The 18577-nt window shown below is 36.0% G+C and overlaps 1 protein-coding gene across 1 annotated transcript in view; it reads left to right on the top strand.

The window, feature by feature from the left end:
• Positions 1 to 11775, top strand: part of LOC117344179 (protein-associating with the carboxyl-terminal domain of ezrin-like) — a 29633-nt gene extending 17858 nt beyond the window's left edge. The window contains exons 8-13 of the mRNA XM_033906838.1: positions 6432 to 6631; positions 6891 to 7031; positions 7610 to 7749; positions 8608 to 8723; positions 9460 to 10136; positions 10877 to 11775. Of these exons, the coding sequence (XP_033762729.1) occupies positions 6432 to 6631; positions 6891 to 7031; positions 7610 to 7749; positions 8608 to 8723; positions 9460 to 10136; positions 10877 to 10945 (1343 nt within the window). The 3' untranslated portion in view covers positions 10946 to 11775. The remainder of the gene's footprint in view (positions 1 to 6431; positions 6632 to 6890; positions 7032 to 7609; positions 7750 to 8607; positions 8724 to 9459; positions 10137 to 10876) is intronic.
• Positions 11776 to 18577: the final 6802 nt, after the last annotated feature.

The raw sequence follows: 18577 nt of genomic DNA, 5'->3' as shown, positions 1-18577 counted from the left end.
TTATGTTAGAATCCCAGTGTTAAAGTTAGGATCTGGGTCATGTTAGATTAAAGTTAGGATTCTGGTTATGTTAGATCAAGTTAGGATCTGGTTATGTTAGATTCAAGTGTTAAAGTAGTATCTGGTTATGATTGCTAAGTGTTAAATTTTAGGATCTTGGTTATGTTAGATTAAAGTTAGGATTCTGGTTTATGTTAGGATTAAAGTTGGGATCTGGTTATGTTAGATACAAGTTAGGATCTGGTTATGTTAGATAACGTGAGGATCTGGTTATGTTAGATAAAGTAGGATCTGGTTATGTTAGATAAAGTTAGGATCTGGTTATGTTAGATAAAGTTAGGATCTGGTTATGTTAGATAACCATGTTAAAGTTAGGATCTGGTTATGTTAGATAAGTGTTAAAGTTAGGATCTGGTTATGTTAGATAAGTGTTAAAGTTAGGATCTGGTTATGTTAGATAAAGTTAGGATCTGGTTATGTTAGATAAGTGTTAAAGTTAGGATCTGGTTATGTTAGATAACCATGTTAAAGTTAGGATCTGGTTATGTTAGATCAGTGTTAAAGTTAGGATCTGGTTATGTTAGATAAAGTTAGGATCTGGTTATGTTAGATTAGTGTTAAAGTTAGGATCTGGTTATGTTAGATAACCATGTTAAAGTTAGGATCTGGTTATGTTAGATAACCGTGTTAAAGTTAGGATCTGGTTATGTTAGATAACCATGTTAAAGTTAGGATCTGGTTATGTTAGATAAGTGTAAAAGTTAGGATCTGGTTATGTTAGATAACCATGTTAAAGTTAGGATCTGGTTATGTTAGATAACCATGTTAAAGTTAGGATCTGGTTATGTTAGATAAGTGTTAAAGTTAGGATCTGGTTATGTTAGATAAGTGTTAAAGTTAGGATCTGGTTATGTTAGATAAAGTTAGATCTGGTTATGTTAGATAAAGTTAGGATCTGGTTATGTTAGATAAAGTTAGGATCTGGTTATGTTAGATAAAGTTAGGATCTGGTTATGTTAGATAACCATGTTAAAGTTAGGATCTGGTTATGTTAGATAAAGTTAAAGTTAGGATCTGGTTATGTTAGATAAGTGTTAAAGTTAGGATCTGGTTATGTTAGATAAGTGTTAAAGTTAGGATCTGGTTATGTTAGATAAGTGTTAAAGTTAGGATCTGGTTATGTTACATAAGTGTTAAAGTTAGGATCTGGTTATGTTAGATTAGTGTTAAAGTTAGGATCTGGTTATGTTAGATAAAGTGAGGATCTGGTTATGTTAGATAAGTGTTAAAGTTAGGATCTGGTTATGTTAGATAAGTGTTAAAGTTAGGATCTGGTTATGTTAGATCAGTGTTAAAGTTAGGATCTGGTTATGTTAGATAAAGTTAGGATCTGGTTATGTTAGATAAGTGTTAAAGTTAGGATCTGGTTATGTTAGATAAAGTTAGGATCTGGTTATGTTAGATAAAGTTAGGATCTGGTTATGTTAGATAAGTGTTAAAGTTAGGATCTTGTTATGTTAGATAAGTGTTAAAGTTAGGATCTGGTTATGTTAGATAACCATGTTAAAGTTAGGATCTGGTTATGTTAGATAACCATGTTAAGGTTAGGATCTGGTTATGTTAGATAACCGTGTTAAAGTTAGGATCTGGTTATGTCAGATAAGTGTTAAAGTTAGGATCTGGTTATGTTAGATAAGTGTTAAAGTTAAGATCTGGTTATGTTACATAAGTGTTAGGTTCTGGTTATGTTAGATAACCATGTTAAAGTTAGGATCTGGTTATGTTAGATAACTGTGTTAAAGTTAGGATCTGGTTATGTTAGATAACTGTGTTAAAATTAGGATCTGGTTATGTTAGATAAAGTTAGGATCTGGTTATGTTAGATAAGTGTTAAAGTTAGGATCTGGTTATGTTAGATAAAGTTAGGATCTGGTTATATTAGATAACCGTGTTAAAGTTAGGATTGGGTTATGTTAGATAACCATGTTAAAGTTAGGATCTGGTTATGTTAGATAAAGTTAGGATCTGGTTATGTTAGATAAGTGTTAAAGTTAGGATCTGGTTATGTTAGATAAAGTTAGGATCTGGTTATGTTAGATAACCATGTTAAAGTTAGGATCTGGTTATGTTAGATAAGTGTTAAAGTTAGGATCTGGTTATGTTAGATAAAGTTAGGATCTGGTTATGTTAGATAAGTGTTAAAGTTAGGATCTGGTTATGTTAGATAACCATGTTAAAGTTAGGATCTGGTTATGTTAGATCAGTGTTAAAGTTAGGATCTGGTCATGTTAGATAAAGTTAGGATCTGGTTATGTTAGATAAAGTTAGGATCTGGTTATGTTAGATAAGTGTTAAAGTTAGGATCTGGTTATGATTGATAAGTGTTAAATTTAGGATCTGGTTATGTTAGATAAAGTTAGGATCTGGTTATGTTAGATAAAGTGAGGATCTGGTTATGTTAGATAAAGTTAGGATCTGGTTATGTTAGATAAAGTTAGGATCTGGTTATGTTAGATAAAGTTAGGATCTGGTTATGTTAGATAAGTGTTAAAGTTAGGATCTGGTTATGTTAGATTAGTGTTAAAGTTAGGATCTGGTTATGATTGAGAAGTGTTAAAGTTAGGATCTGGTTATGTTAGATAAAGTTAGGATCTGGTTATGTTAGATAAAGTGAGGATCTGGTTATGTTAGATAAAGTTAGGATCTGGTTATGTTAGATAAAGTTAGGATCTGGTTATGTTAGATAAAGTTAGGATCTGGTTATGTTAGATAATCATGTTAAAGTTAGGATCTGGTTATGTTAGATAAGTGTTAAAGTTAGGATCTGGTTATGTTAGATAAGTGTTAAAGTTAGGATATGGTTATGTTAGATAACCATGTTAAAGTTAGGATCTGGTTATGTTAGATCAGTGTTAAAGTTAGGATCTGGTTATGTTAGATAAAGTTAGGATCTGGTTATGTTAGATAAAGTTAGGATCTGGTTATGTTAGATAAAGTTAGGATCTGGTTATGTTAGATAAGTGTTAAAGTTAGGATCTGGTTATGTTAGATAACCATGTTAAAGTTAGGATCTGGTTATGTTAGATCAGTGTTAAAGTTAGGATCTGGTTATGTTAGATAAAGTTAGGATCTGGTTATGTTAGATTAGTGTTAAAGTTAGGATCTGGTTATGTTAGATAACCATGTTAAAGTTAGGATCTGGTTATGTTATATAAAGTTAGGATTTGGTTATGTTAGATAAAGTTAGGATCTGGTTATGATTGATAACCGTGTTAAAGTTAGGATCTGGTTATGTTATATAAAGTTAGGATCTGGTTATGTTAGATAAAATGAGGATCTGGTTATGTTAGATAAAGTTAGGATCTGGTTATGTTAGATAAGTGATAAAGTCAGGATCTGGTTATGTTAGATTAGTGTTAAAGTTAGGATCTGGTTATGTTAGATAAGTGTTAAAGTTAGGATCTGGTTATGTTAGATAACCATGTTAAAGTTAGGATCTGGTTATGTTAGATTAGTGTTAAAGTTAGGATATGGTTATGTTAGATAACCATGTTAAAGTTAGGATCTGGTTATGTTAGATAAGTGTTAAAGTGAGGATCTGGTTATGTTAGATAAGTGTTAAAGTTAGGATCTGGTTATGTTAGATAAAGTTAGGATCTGGTTATGTTAGATTAGTGTTAAAGTTAGGATATGGTTATGTTAGATAACCATGTTAAAGTTAGGACCTGGTTATGTTAGATAAGTGTTAAAGTGAGGATCTGGTTATGTTAGATAAGTGTTAAAGTTAGGATCTGGTTATTTTAGATAAAGTTAGGATCTGGTTATGTTAGATAAAGTTAGGATCTGGTTATGTTAGATAACCATGTTAAAGTTAGGATCTGGTTATGTTAGATAAGTGTTAAAGTTAGGATCTGTTTATGTTAGATAAGTGTTAAAGTTAGGATCTGGTTATGTTAGATAAAGTAAGGATCTGGTTATGTTAGATAAGTGTTAAAGTTAGGATATGGTTATGTTAGATAACCATGTTAAAGTTAGGATCTGGTTATGTTAGATAAAGTTAGGATCTGTTTATGTTAGATAAGTGTTAAAGTTAGGATCTGGTTATGTTAGATAAGTGTTAAAGTTAGGATCTGGTTATGTTAGATAAAGTTAGGATCTGGTTATGTTAGATAAGTGTTAAAGTTAGGATCTGGTTATGTTAGATAAAGTGTTAAAGTTAGGATATGGTTATGTTAGATAACCATGTTAAAGTTAGGATCTGGTTATGTTAGATAAAGTTAGGATCTGTTTATGTTAGATAACCATGTTAAAGTTAGGATCTGGTTATGTTAGATAAAGTTAGGATATGGTTTTGTTAGATAACCATGTTAAAGTTAGGATCTGGTTATGTTAGATTAGTGTTAAAGTTAGGATCTGTTTATGTTAGATAAAGTTAGGATATGGTTATGTTAGATAACCATGTTAAAGTTAGGATCTGGTTATGTTAGATAACCATGTTAAAGTTAGGATCTGTTTATGTTAGATAAAGTTAGGATCTGTTTACGTTAGATAAGTGTTAAAGTTAGGATCTGTTTATGTTAGATAAGTGTTAAAGTTTGGATATGGTTATGTTTGATAACCATGTTAAAGTTAGGATCTGGTTATGTTAGATAAAGTTAGGATCTGTTTATGTTAGATAAGTGTTAAAGTTAGGATCTGGTTATGTTAGATAAGTGTTAAAGTTAGGATCTGGTTATGTTATATAAAGTTAGGATCTGGTTATGTTAGATAACCATGTTAAAGTTAGGATCTGGTTATGTTAGATAAAGTTAGGATCTGGTTATGTTAGATAAGTGTTAAAGTTAGGATCTGGTTATGTTAGATAAAGTTAGGGTCTGGTTATGTTAGATAAAGTTAGGATCTGGTTATGTTAGATAAGTGTTAAAGTTAGGATCTGGTTATGTTAGATAAGTGTTAAAGTTAGGATCTGGTTATGTTAGATAAGTGTTAAAGTTAGGATCTGGTTATGTTAGATAAGTGTTAAAGTTAGGATCTGGTTATGTTAGATAACCATGTTAAAGTTAGGATCTGGTTATGTTAGATAAGTGTTAAAGTTAGGATCTGGTTATGTTAGATAACCATGTTAAAGTTAGGATCTGGTTATGTTAGATAAGTGTTAAAGTTAGGATCTGGTTATGTTAGATAAGTGTTAAAGTTAGGATCTGGTTATGTTAGATAAGTGTTAAAGTTAGGATCTGGTTATGTTAGATAAGTGTTAAAGTTAGGATCTGGTTATGTTAGATAACCATGTTAAAGTTAGGATCTGGTTATGTTAGATAAAGTTAGGATCTGTTTATGTTAGATAAGTGTTAAAGTTAGGATCTGGTTATGTTAGATAAAGTTAGGATCTGGTTATGTTAGATAAGTGTTAAAGTTAGGATCTTGTTATGTTAGATAACCATGTTAAAGTTAGGATCTGGTTATGTTAGATAACCATGTTAAAGTTAGGATCTGGTTATGTTAGATAAAGTTAGGATCTGGTTATGTTAGATAGGTGTTAAAGTTAGGATCTGGTTATGTTAGATAAGTGTTAAAGTTAGGATCTGGTTATGTTAGATAAGTGTTAAAGTTAGGATCTGGTTATGTTAGATAAAGTTAGGATCTGGTTATGTTAGATAAAGTTAGGATCTGGTTATGTTAGATAAGTGTTAAAGTTAGGATCTGGTTATGTTAGATAAAGTTAGGATCTGGTTATGTTAGATAAGTGTTAAAGTTAGGATCTGGTTATGTTAGGTAAGTGTTAAAGTTAGGATCTGGTTATGTTAGATAACCATGTTAAAGTTAGGATCTGGTTATGTTAGGTAAAGTTAGGATCTGGTTATGTTAGATAACCATGTTAAAGTTAGGATCTGGTTATGTTAGATCAGTGTTAAAGTTAGGATACGGTTATGTTAGATAAGTGTTAAAGTTAGGATCTGGTTATGTTAGATAAGTGTTAAAGTTAGGATCTGGTTATGTTAGATAAAGTTAGGATCTGGTTATGTTAGATAAAGTTAGGATCTGGTTATGTTAGATAAGTGTTAAAGTTAGGATCTGGTTATGTTAGATAAGTGTTAAAGTTAGGATCTGGTTATGTTAGATAAGTGTTAAAGTTAGGATCTGGTTATGTTAGATAAAGTTAGGATCTGGTTATGTTATATAAAGTTAGGATCTGGTTATGTTAGATTAGTGTTAAAGTTAGGATATGGTTATGTTAGATAAGTGTTAAAGTTAGGATCTGGTTATGTTAGATAAAGTTAGGATCTGGTTATGTTAGATAAAGTTAGGATCTGGTTATGTTAGATAAAGTTAGGATCTGGTTATGTTAGATTAGTGTTAAAGTTAGGATATGGTTATGTTAGATTAGTGTTAAAGTTAGGATATGGTTATGTACAATTCTGTAAATGTTTCAGGTGACAAGCGTCCAAATACAAGTGCAGGGGAGGAAACTCCTCTTTTCAGTGTATCAACATTTAAGACGTTCATTGTGCCGGAGATTCACCGTGTGTTCCATTGTCATGACTACCATATACGCATGACCCTCCTCACCTACTTCTCTCACTACGTCGATCTCTTCACGAAGGAAAACCTGGAGGAGACCATATTACCTCAGGTATGTTTACGATCAGTCAATAGGCAGGATTTAATGATGGTTCATGTTACTCAACTCAGCTGTTATTGATATTTTAAAGTCTTTATTTCGTCTGATGGTAATGTTCTCTTAATTCTTTTACAATGGGAACTTGTGTCAAATGTAACCCGTGTCGGCTGTGAGGCTATGGCAAATACAAATTTTAAATCAAAAGTGAAGTACTTAATTTATCATAAGCTAAAGAGAAGAATGCCTACTAGTATGTGCCATGTAATTATAGGTGTTACTGGGACTACGCGATACAAATGAAGATCTGGCCGCCCTCAGTCTGCGATGTCTCGCTGATCTTGTACCGTTGCTTGGACGCCAAATGGTGATCGGTGGAAAGGCCAAGACCTACTTTAAAAGGGGCATGCCTAAGGTGAGACTTGTTCTTAAACCAAGATCTCCTAGAAAGTGATCCTATATCTGACAAGGTTACATTGTAGAGTAATCGTATCTGTAGAGAATTATCCTGTCAAGTTGAATACATAATGATGAAGCTTTATACAAACCAAGGGCTTGATATTTCCCATGACCCAAAATGAAATGTTTAACATAAGGGTCTAGCCCCCAGATCCCACAATTAAAAGTGATCTGGGGTCGGACCCTGGGGTGAAACATTTCATTCTGAGTCAATTAAAAGTGATCTGGGGGTCGGACCCTGGGGTGAAACATTTCATTCTGAGTCAATTAAAAGTGATCTGGGGGTCGGACCCTGGGGTTAAACATTTCATTCTGAGTCAATTAAAAGTGATCTGGGGGTCGGACCCTGGGGTTAAACATTTCCTTCTGTGTCATATGAAAGCGATAGACTAAGATATTTGAATTTTTGTTTTTGATATCAAAGATCAAGGTCAGAATCACTGAAATAGAATTTTATATTTTATATGTTTACATGTTTTGACATCTTGTAGGATAAAGATACATAACCAGGGCTGTTCATACTGTTATTTGTAGACTGTACAGAGACAACACCTGCAGAGCAACGGTGACCCAGTTTTTAGGTCTGACGACATTATGGACACAAAGGAAGGCGTGTTCAGCTCAGTCAATGATGTAATGGGCAAACCACTACTCAAGGATCTGGCCAAACTAAGGTAACCAAATATTAACACATAAGGAAGGGTTCATGGCCAAACTCACGTAACAAAATATTGACATGTATCGAAGGGTTCAGGGCCAAACTCACGTAACAAAATATTGACATGTATCGAAGGGTTCAGGGCCAAACTCACGTAACAAAATATTGACATGTAAGGAAGGGTTCAGGGCCAAACTCACGTAACAAAATATTGACATGTAAGGAAGGGTTCAGGGCCAAACTCACGTAACAAAATATTGACATGTAAGGAAGGGTTCAGGGCCAAACTCACGTAACAAAATATTGACATGTAAGGAAGGGTTCAGGGCCAAACTCACGTAACAAAATATTGACATGTATCGAAGGGTTCAGAGCCAAACTCACGTAACAAAATATTGACATGTATCGAAGGGTTCAGGGCCAAACTCACGTAACAAAATATTGACATGTATCGAAGGGTTCAGAGCCAAACTCGGGTAAAATATTGACATGTATCGAAGGGTTCATGGCCAAACTCGGGTAACAAAATATTGACATGTAAGGAATGGTTCATGGCAGGGTTTTCTGTAAACATGTGTCCTGTCTATTGATCTACTATGTAGGTCAGTAATGAGAAATGATTACAGTAGCTTCTACGGGGAAAGAATCCAATAGTATTAAACATGAGAAGGGGAGATAATCCAATAGTATTTAACATGAGAAGGGGAGATAATCGAATAGTATTTAACATGAGAAGGGGAGATAATCCAATAGTATTTAACATCAGAAGGGGAGATAATCCAATAGTTTGTCCCGGTAAAGACAGTTATTAGGTGTAAAATGAGAGATTTTACTATATAATTTAAAATAAAAAATGCATTTTTTCCCTTTATAGTAAAGTCCACAGTGTTGCTGTTAGAGAAAGTGAAGCTGAAAGTAAAAGAAAGGCAAGAGAACAAAGAATGCAGGAGTCAATGCTGAAGAGAGAAAAACGAAGACAGGAAAGACAGAGTAATGAGAATTTTCCATTCCAATTGTTTGTTGTGTGAATCCTCACAGTTTCAGGAGTTACTCTGTGAATATTTAACCATAAAAGAAACATTTAATAGGATAATAATTTTCACTGTTTCAGGACAAGTGATTAGGGCCGCCACACTGCCATAACATAATAACGCACAATAGAACGAGGAGTCAACTGACCAAAGTGACTGAAGGTCGCTGGGTCAATGTCAAAGTCAAATTTGGTATCTTTCCACTGATTTTCCACTGTTTTGTTATGAAATTATGAAGAAAACTTAGTTGGAATTAAACAAAAAGTTAACTGACCAGATGTCAAGGTCACTGGGACAAATGTCAAGGTCAATTTTCATATATTTTCATTGATGAATATGTTGTTATAACATAAGAAGCAAACTTGTAAGAAGTTGGTTCGAATTTAAGTCAACTGACCAAAGATCAAGGTCAGATTTTGTAGATTTTTGTACATTATGTATGTTTTGCTTCCTTGTGTCATGTTTTTGAAGTCCAAAGACCAAGTGTAAATCTCCGCGATATGGCCAAATGGCTTCTTAGTGATTATGGTAGGTATATAGCCATACAGCCTGGCTGACCTGTCAGTGATTATGGTAGGTATATAGCCATACAGCCTGGCTGACCTGTCAGTGATTATGGTAGGTATATAGCCATACAGCCTGGCTGACCTGTCAGTTTAAAATAGAGTATAAACAAATGAATGTTTATGTTGTAGTTAAGTCAGAGAAGATTGCTGTCAGTGATGGTGACGAGATTGTTGCCTATGACGTAGAAGAGGTTAGTGAAGTACACACACCTGAAATGATGGAACAACACACAGATATTATAGAGTCAGAGAAAAGTGTAGATAGTGACACGTCCAAGGATGAGGAGGATTGGACTGGCTGGGACGATGAGGAACAGTTAGATAGTGATCCAGTGATAGAGGATAGAATGACACAACACCAGTCAACAGCTACCTCTGTAACAGACTGGAATTCTGATTGGACAGTAAATGATGAAACTCACGAGGAAAATCATGTTACATATAGTCCTAAAAAAGAACAAAAAAAGGATGTGTCAATAACGGGCAAATCATCAGCCCTGTCCCTAAAATCTGTTAAGAAGCCTAAACCCTCAACCAAGACTGCAGCTCTTGGCTCAGAGTACATCATGGAGATTGAGGTGAAGAAAATACAAGCTGAAAAGGAAGTGTTTGATTTCTTCGCTGACATGACTCCACGTATAACAAGTACAGTTGTAAGTACTGGTGTGACGGACACGGAGACCGTATCTACTGTTAATGGAGACACTGATACGACTGTTGTCAGCAGCATTACCCACAGGTCTGTGTCTGATAAACAGGCCACACAAGCAATCAGCATGAAATACGATGTCACAGAAACAGACGATGTAAGTACAGATTCATTTTTAACTTTTTAGGTCACCTGAGACATCAGTGACCTATTCTAATCGCCTTTTGTCTGTCGTCCGCCCGTAAACAATTTACATTTTCTACTTCTTCTCCAAAACAGCTGAACCAAATTCAATGAAATGTGGCAGGAAGCTTTTATGGCTGAAGGTCAACCAAAATTGTGAATTATAATGTCCCCATCCCCAAGGGGCCTGAGGGGCGGGGCTAAAAAGGGTCAAATTGACTTAAACTTTTAAATTAAATCTTCTTCTTTACTCTCAGATATGGTGGAATCAAACACTCTTTATAGATGGAAGGGTCTTAAAGTAGTTTACCAAAATTTTGAATTTCATGACCCTGGGGTCTCACGTTTGCCCCTGGGGAGGGGGTAAATTTTACTATAGTTTATCTAAAGAAATCACACTTTTGACTCTTATTTCTATTGGAACTCATTCTAACTTGGTTAACATTATCAGCATGGAATGACAGTTTATGGTATGAACATGTTGGGATGGGTGGGGCCAAAAATGGTCAATTAAATTAACTGAAACATTTCGAAACTCAGGTGACCGTCTAGGCCCATGGGCCTCTTGTATCAAAATATAAGTACAAAGTACTACAGGTGGTAAAATACTTAATTGCTCATTAAAGCTAGTTTTCAAATGAAACTCAGCAAACCACTTTAGTATGCAAAGAGATGATCAATGTATAATGAGTTGGTGACATTATGTATTGACAGGCTACTGAAGGTTGGGGCGAGGAAGGAGGCTGGTGTGAGGACGGAGGCTGGGATGACAATCAGTTCTAGCTGTTCTGGCAGTTAATGGATTCAGAAAGACCACATTTCAGAATTGATTCATGCAATATGTATATGTAAAAAAGAACTTCAGTTGTACTATACAGAGAATTAATAGGGCTGTTAGAAACCTTGAGTGTTTATTAGCTCACCTGGTCCGAAGTTGTACAAATGGTGTGGCTGACCTCTTGTGGGCCTGAATGGTGGGGCCAAAAGGGGTCAATTTGGCTATATATATCCGGTAGAATGGTTATTGGGTTGAGATTCAAAATTATAAGGGTGGTTGGGCTAACCCCTTGGGGGCCTGTGGGGCGGGGCCAAAGGGGTCAATTTGGCTATATTGATATAAACGACTTCTTTGAATATAAGAAATGGATATTACTCATATTCAACTGGTAGCATATCCCTATAGGTTAGAGATTCAAAATTGTGCAAATTGTGGGTGGGGACAAAAGGAGTCATTTTCATTTCGTTGATTGATGCACGTTTTGGCATAAGATCCCGACATTTTTAGAATAACAACAAAACCAATGAACTTAGCTTGTACCCAAATAAAATACTTGATATATCAACATAGCAAGACGGTCGACACAAACTTGTGCACCATTCTTGTTTTATATGTCATGAGACCTGTGGAGTAATACAGGTTCTCTTATTACAGGTTCTCTTATTACAGGTTCTCTTACAGGTTCTCTTATTACAGGTTCTCTTATAACAAAGATTTATTAAGATGGAACAGTATATATTACATGTTTTGGTAACCTGGGGATGTATACAACCTGGTGATGTGTACAACATAATAATGTATACAACATAATGATGTGTACAACATAGTGATGTACACAACATAGTGATGTATACAACATGGTGATGTATACAACATGGTGATGTATACAACCTAGTGATGTATACAACATAGTGATGTACACAACCTGGTGATGTATACAACCTAGTGATGTATACAACCTGGTGATGTGTACAGCCTGGTGATGTATACAACCTGGTGATGTACACAACCTAGTGATGTACACAACATGGTGATGTACACAACCTAGTGATGTATACAACAATGATGTGTACAACATAGTGATGTATACAACATAGTGATGTACAGTATACAACATAGTGATGTACACAACATGGTGATGTACACAACATGGTGATGTACACAACATAGTGATGTACACAACATGGTGATGTACACAACCTAGTGATGTATACAATAATGATGTGTACAACATAGTGATGTATACAACATAGTGATGTACAGTATACAACATAGTGATGTACACAACATGGTGATGTACACAACATGGTGATGTACACAACATAGTGATGTACACAACCTAGTGATGTATACAACAATGATGTGTACAACATAGTGATGTATACAACATAGTGATGTATACAACATAGTGATGTATACAGCATAGTGATGTGTAGTGATGTATACAACATAGTGATGTATACAGCATAGTGATGTGTAGTGATGTATACAACATAGTGATGTACACAACATAGTGATGTACACAACCTAGTGATGTATACAACAATGATGTGTACAACATAGTGATGTATACAACATAGTGATGTATACAACATAGTGATGTACACAACATGGTGATGTACACAACATGGTGATGTACACAACATAGTGATGTACACAACCTAGTGATGTATACAACAATGATGTGTACAACATAGTGATGTATACAACATAGTGATGTATACAACATAGTGATGTATACAGCATAGTGATGTGTAGTGATGTATACAACATAGTGATGTATACAGCCTGGCAGTAACCTCGTGTATATGTAATATCCTGGCCATCTACCTGGTTTAATGGTGATGTGGCCATATTGTACATGTAACAAAGGGGATGTGTTGATGTGGGCAGTGTTTTGTTGGTGCTCTATAATTTGGACATGTTGCTTCATAGATACAATGTTATTAGAGATAGGTTTCAAAATTACTGTATAAAGATCAATATGAAAATACATGTATTTTCATTATACATCATAAGATGTTGTTTCCGACAGGTTGCCATAATTACGACTGTACTTACTGATATTTTGTGTACGATATTTTGCTTATGTAGATAAAGATCTTTTTAAATTAATGTATTTGATGCAGGCTAAATGCAACTTAAGATTCAGTGTTTAATTTATTATTGATAAACAAATGAATAATTGTGTGATACCTGTGTCAGTGTGTGTATTAAGTGTATGTAATGTTGATATGGTTACAATCATATGGGTACATCACCTGGATATATAAGGAATAAAGGGAGATAAATACAACATCACAATTGTTTCGGCCTTTTTCTGTTTATGACCGATTAATTTACAAAGCACAATATTTCCGAGATTCCCACCAACCGACGAGTTAGGTTATACAAAATATCTTATACATGTACCAGGTATATAGCACCTATCTCCGACCAACCCACCAACCACCGAGTTAGGTTATACAAAATATCTATAGGATCTATCTCGGAGATCTCACCAACCGACGAGTTAGGTTATACAACATATCTATAGGATCTATCTCAAGAGATCTCACCAGGCCGGCCAACCACCGAGTTAGGTTATACAAAATATCTATAGGATCTATCTCAAGAGATCTCACCAACCACCGAGTTAGGTTATACAACATATCTATAGGATCTATCTCGGAGATCTCACCAACCGACGAGTTAGGTTATACAACATATATCTATAGGATCTATCTCGGAGATCTCACCAACCGACGAGTTAGGTTATACAAAATATCTATAGGATCTATCTCAAGAGATCTCACCAACCACCGAGTTAGGTTATACAACATATCTATAGGATCTATCTTGGAGATCTCACCAACCGACGAGTTAGGTTATACAAAATATCTATAGGATCTATCTCGGAGATCTCACCAGCCGACTAGTTAGGTTATACAACATATATCTATAGGATCTATCTCGGAGATCTCACCAACCGACGAGTTAGGTTATACAACATATATCTATAGGATCTATCTCGGAGATCTCACCAACCGACGAGTTAGGTTATACAACATATCTATAGGATCTATCTCGGAGATCTCACCAACCGACGAGTTAGGTTATACAAAATATCTTATACATGTACCAGGTATATAGCACCTATCTCCGACCCACCCACCAACCGACGAGTTAGGTTATACAAAATATCTATAGGATCTATCTCGGAGATCTCACCAACCACCGAGTTAGGTTATACAACATATCTATAGGATCTATCTCGGAGATCTCACCAACCGACGAGTTAGGTTATACAAAATATCTATAGGATCTATCTCAAGAGATCTCACCAACCACCGAGTTAGGTTATACAACATATCTATAGGATCTATCTCGGAGATCTCACCAGCCGACGAGTTAGGTTATACAACATATATCTATAGGATCTATCTCGGAGATCTCACCAACCGACGAGTTAGGTTATACAACATATCTATAGGATCTATCTCGGAGATCTCACCAACCGACGAGTTAGGTTATACAAAATATCTTATACATGTACCAGGTATATAGCACCTATCTCCGACCCACCCACCAACCGACGAGTTAGGTTATACAAAATATCTATAGGATCTATCTCGGAGATCTCACCAACCACCGAGTTAGGTTATACAACATATCTATAGGATCTATCTCGGAGATCTCACCAACCACCGAGTTAGGTTATACAACATATCTATAGGATCTATCTCGGAGATCTCACCAACCACCGAGTTAGGTTATACAAAATATCTATAGGATCTATCTCGGAGATCTCACCAACCGACAAGTTAGGTTATACAACATATCTATAGGATCTATCTCGGAGATCTCACCAACCGACGAGTTAGGTTATACAAAATATCTATAGGATCTATCTCAAGAGATCTCACCAACCACCGAGTTAGGTTATACAAAATATCTATAGGTATATAGCACCTATCTCCGACCCACCCACCAACCATCGAGTTAGGTTATACAAAATATCTATAGGATCTATCTCGGAGATCTCACCAACCACCGAGTTAGGTTATACAAAATATCTATAGGATCTATCTCGGAGATCTCACCAACCGACGAGTTAGGTTATACAAAATATCTATAGGATCTATCTCGGAGATCTCACCAACCACCGAGTTAGGTTATACAACATATCTATAGGATCTATCTCGGAGATCTCACCAACCGACGAGTTAGGTTATACAACATATCTATAGGATCTATCTCAAGAGATCTCACCAACCACCGAGTTAGGTTATACAAAATATCTATAGGATCTATCTCGGAGATCTCACCAACCACCGAGTTAGGTTATACAACATATCTATAGGATCTATCTCGGAGATCTCACCAACCGACGAGTTAGGTTATACAACATATCTATAGGATCTATCTCAAGAGATCTCACCAACCACCGAGTTAGGTTATACAAAATATCTATAGGATCTATCTCGGAGATCTCACCAACCACCGAGTAAGGTTATACAACATATCTATAGGATCTATCTCGGAGATCTCACCAACCAACGAGTTAGGTTATACAACATATCTATAGGATCTATCTCAAGAGATCTCACCAACCACCGAGTTAGGTTATACAACATATCTATAGGATCTATCTCGGAGATCTCACCAACCGACGAGTTAGGTTATACAACATATCTATAGGATCTATCTCGGAGATCTCACCAACCACCGAGTTAGGTTATACAAAATATCTTATAGGTATATAGCACCTACCTCCGACCCACCCACCAACCGACGAGTTAGGTTATATAAAATATTTATAGGATCTATCTCAAGAGATCTCGCCAACCACCGAGTTAGGTTATACAAAATATCTTTCAGGTATATATTACCTTATCTCTGACAATCAATCAACCACTCACAAAATATCTTGTGTTACGAGATATATCATAACAGTGAATGAAATGCTTGGTCTTAACTACACCACTGCAGTAATGTGACCGTTACAACAACAGCTGCATGGATGAAGTATAATCCCCGATTGTATTTTGATATGTAAATCAATGCTCGGAAGGCCTTTGGTGTTGAATGGCAAGGTTCCCTGTTAATGAAACTGCACCAGCTACGTCTCTTTGGCTTGGACTGGCTCTTAATGAAGAACTGGTACTCTAGATTACATCGCAGGTCGGCTGGAATGGTGATATATCCAGACACATCATAGGTCGGCTGGAATGGTGATATATCCAGACCTATCACAGGTCGGCTGGAATGGTGATATATCCAGACCTATCATAGGTCAGCTGGAATGGTGATATATCCAGACCTAACATAGGTTGGCTGGAATGGTGATATATCCAGACCTAACATAGGTTGGCTGGAATGGTGATATATCCAGACCTAACATAGGTTGGCTGGAATGGTGATATATCAAGACCTATCATAGGTCGGCTGGAATGGTGATATATCCAGACCTAACATAGGTTGGCTGGAATGGTGATATATCAAGACTTATCATAGGTCGGCTGGAATGGTGATATATCAAGACACATCATAGGTCGGCTGGAATGGTGATATATCCAGACCTAACATAGGTTGGCTGGAATGGTGATATATCAAGACCTATCATAGGTCGGCTGGAATGGTGATATATCCAGACACATCATAGGTCGGCTGGAATGGTGATATATCCAGACATATCACAGGTCGGCTGGAATGGTGATATATCCAGACCTATCATAGGTCGGCTGGAATGGTGATATATCCAGACATATCATAGGTCGGCTGGAATGGTGATATATCCAGGCCTATCTTGTAAGTCAGCTGGAATGGTAATATATCCAGACATATCATATAGGTCGGATGGAATGGTGATATATCCAGGCCTATCATAGGTCGGCTGGAATGGTGATATATCCAGGCCTATCACAGGTCGGCTGGAATGGTGATATATCCAGGCCTATCCTGTAAGTCAGCTGGAATGGTGATATATCCAGGCCTATCATAGGTCGGCTGGAATGGTGATATATCCAGACCTATCATAGGTCGGCTGGAATGGTGATATATCCAGACCTATCATAGGTCGGCTGGAATGGTGATATATCCAGACCTATCATAGGTCGGCTGGAATGGTGATATATCCAGACCTATCATAGGTTGGCTGGAATGGTGATATATCCAGGCCTATCATAGGTCGGCTGGAATGGTGATATATCCAGACCTATCATAGGTCGACTGGAATGGTGATATATCCAGGCCTATTGGGTAATCTCAAAGGATACGTCAAGGTTGAACATGATTTCAGACAGCTAATAAAGCGCCCTTGAGCTCATCAACCAACTGCTCTGGGCTCTAATTGGTGGAAATGCAGATATTGTTTGATATCAATGAAAATCGGTACAGTATATACATTGTAGGTTTACAGGGATATGAACACAATGGTACGACTGCGGGGGCGTTTGGGGGACTTCTTTAATGGTTTTCCATTACAATTAGTATGTGTGATAATTATTTCTATAAGTCTGACAAAATAAAAAAAAGTAATATTTAATTCACAATTTTAAAAATGTTTTTAATATAATTTAAATGGACATGGCAATTTATATACATATATTTCACAATCTTTATTTTTTTTTTATTTTTATGATTTCAATGGACATAAAACTTGATTTACACACTGTAACATTAAGAGAGTACATTAATTTTGTATTTTCATTTACAAACTTTATTATATGTAATGTAAATTTTTTTTCCCCGAGTAACACTAACTTATTAGATACTACTGAGAAGAACTCTGAATAGTATAATTAACATTGTAAAATGACATCACTAATGAGCATCTTTTGTATTAAAGTGGAACTTCTCCAAACCAGTAATACACAGTGTGACAGGGATATGCTGCTTGATTTATGTTTGTTATATCAATGGAGAACAACTTATTAAAAAAGGAAACTTAACATAAAACCAAATTACAAAATTTTAATGATAAAACTGTAAAGAGTTTATATGATTCCACAGGAGATAACCAGTGTCGATATTTATCTACATTCGGCCTGTCACTACTCCAATCAGTCCATCGCCAGTGTCGATATTTATCTACATTCGGCCTGTCACTACTCCAATCAGTCCATCGCCAGTGTCGATATTTATCTACATTCGGCCAGTCACTACTCCAATCAGTCCATCGCCAGTGTCGATATTTATCTACATTCGGCCAGTCACTACTCCAATCAGTCCATCGCCAGTGTCGATATTTATCTACATTCGGCCTGTCACTACTCCAATCAGTCCATCGCCAGTGTCGATATTTATCTACATTCGGCCAGTCACTACTCCAATCAGTCCATCGCCATTGTTGATATTTATCTACATTCGGCCTGTCACTACCTCAATCAGTCCATCGCCATTGTTGATATTTATCTACATTCGGCCAGTCACTACCTCAATCAGTCCATCGCCATTGTTGATATTTATCTACATTCGGCCTGTCACTACCTCAATCAGTCCATCGCCATTGTTGATATTTATCTACATTCGGCCAGTCACTACCTCAATCAGTCCATCGCCATTGTTGATATTTATCTACATTCGGCCAGTCACTACCTCAATCAGTCCATCGCCAGTGTCAATATTTATCTACATTCGGCCTGTCACTACCTCAA

The sequence above is a fragment of the Pecten maximus genome, chromosome 2 (genome assembly GCF_902652985.1).
Source record: "Pecten maximus chromosome 2, xPecMax1.1, whole genome shotgun sequence".
NCBI classification, from domain to species: Eukaryota; Metazoa; Mollusca; class Bivalvia; order Pectinida; family Pectinidae; genus Pecten; species Pecten maximus.
Note: the sequence above shows the minus strand (reverse complement) of the source record. Positions and strands in the feature narration are given on the sequence as shown.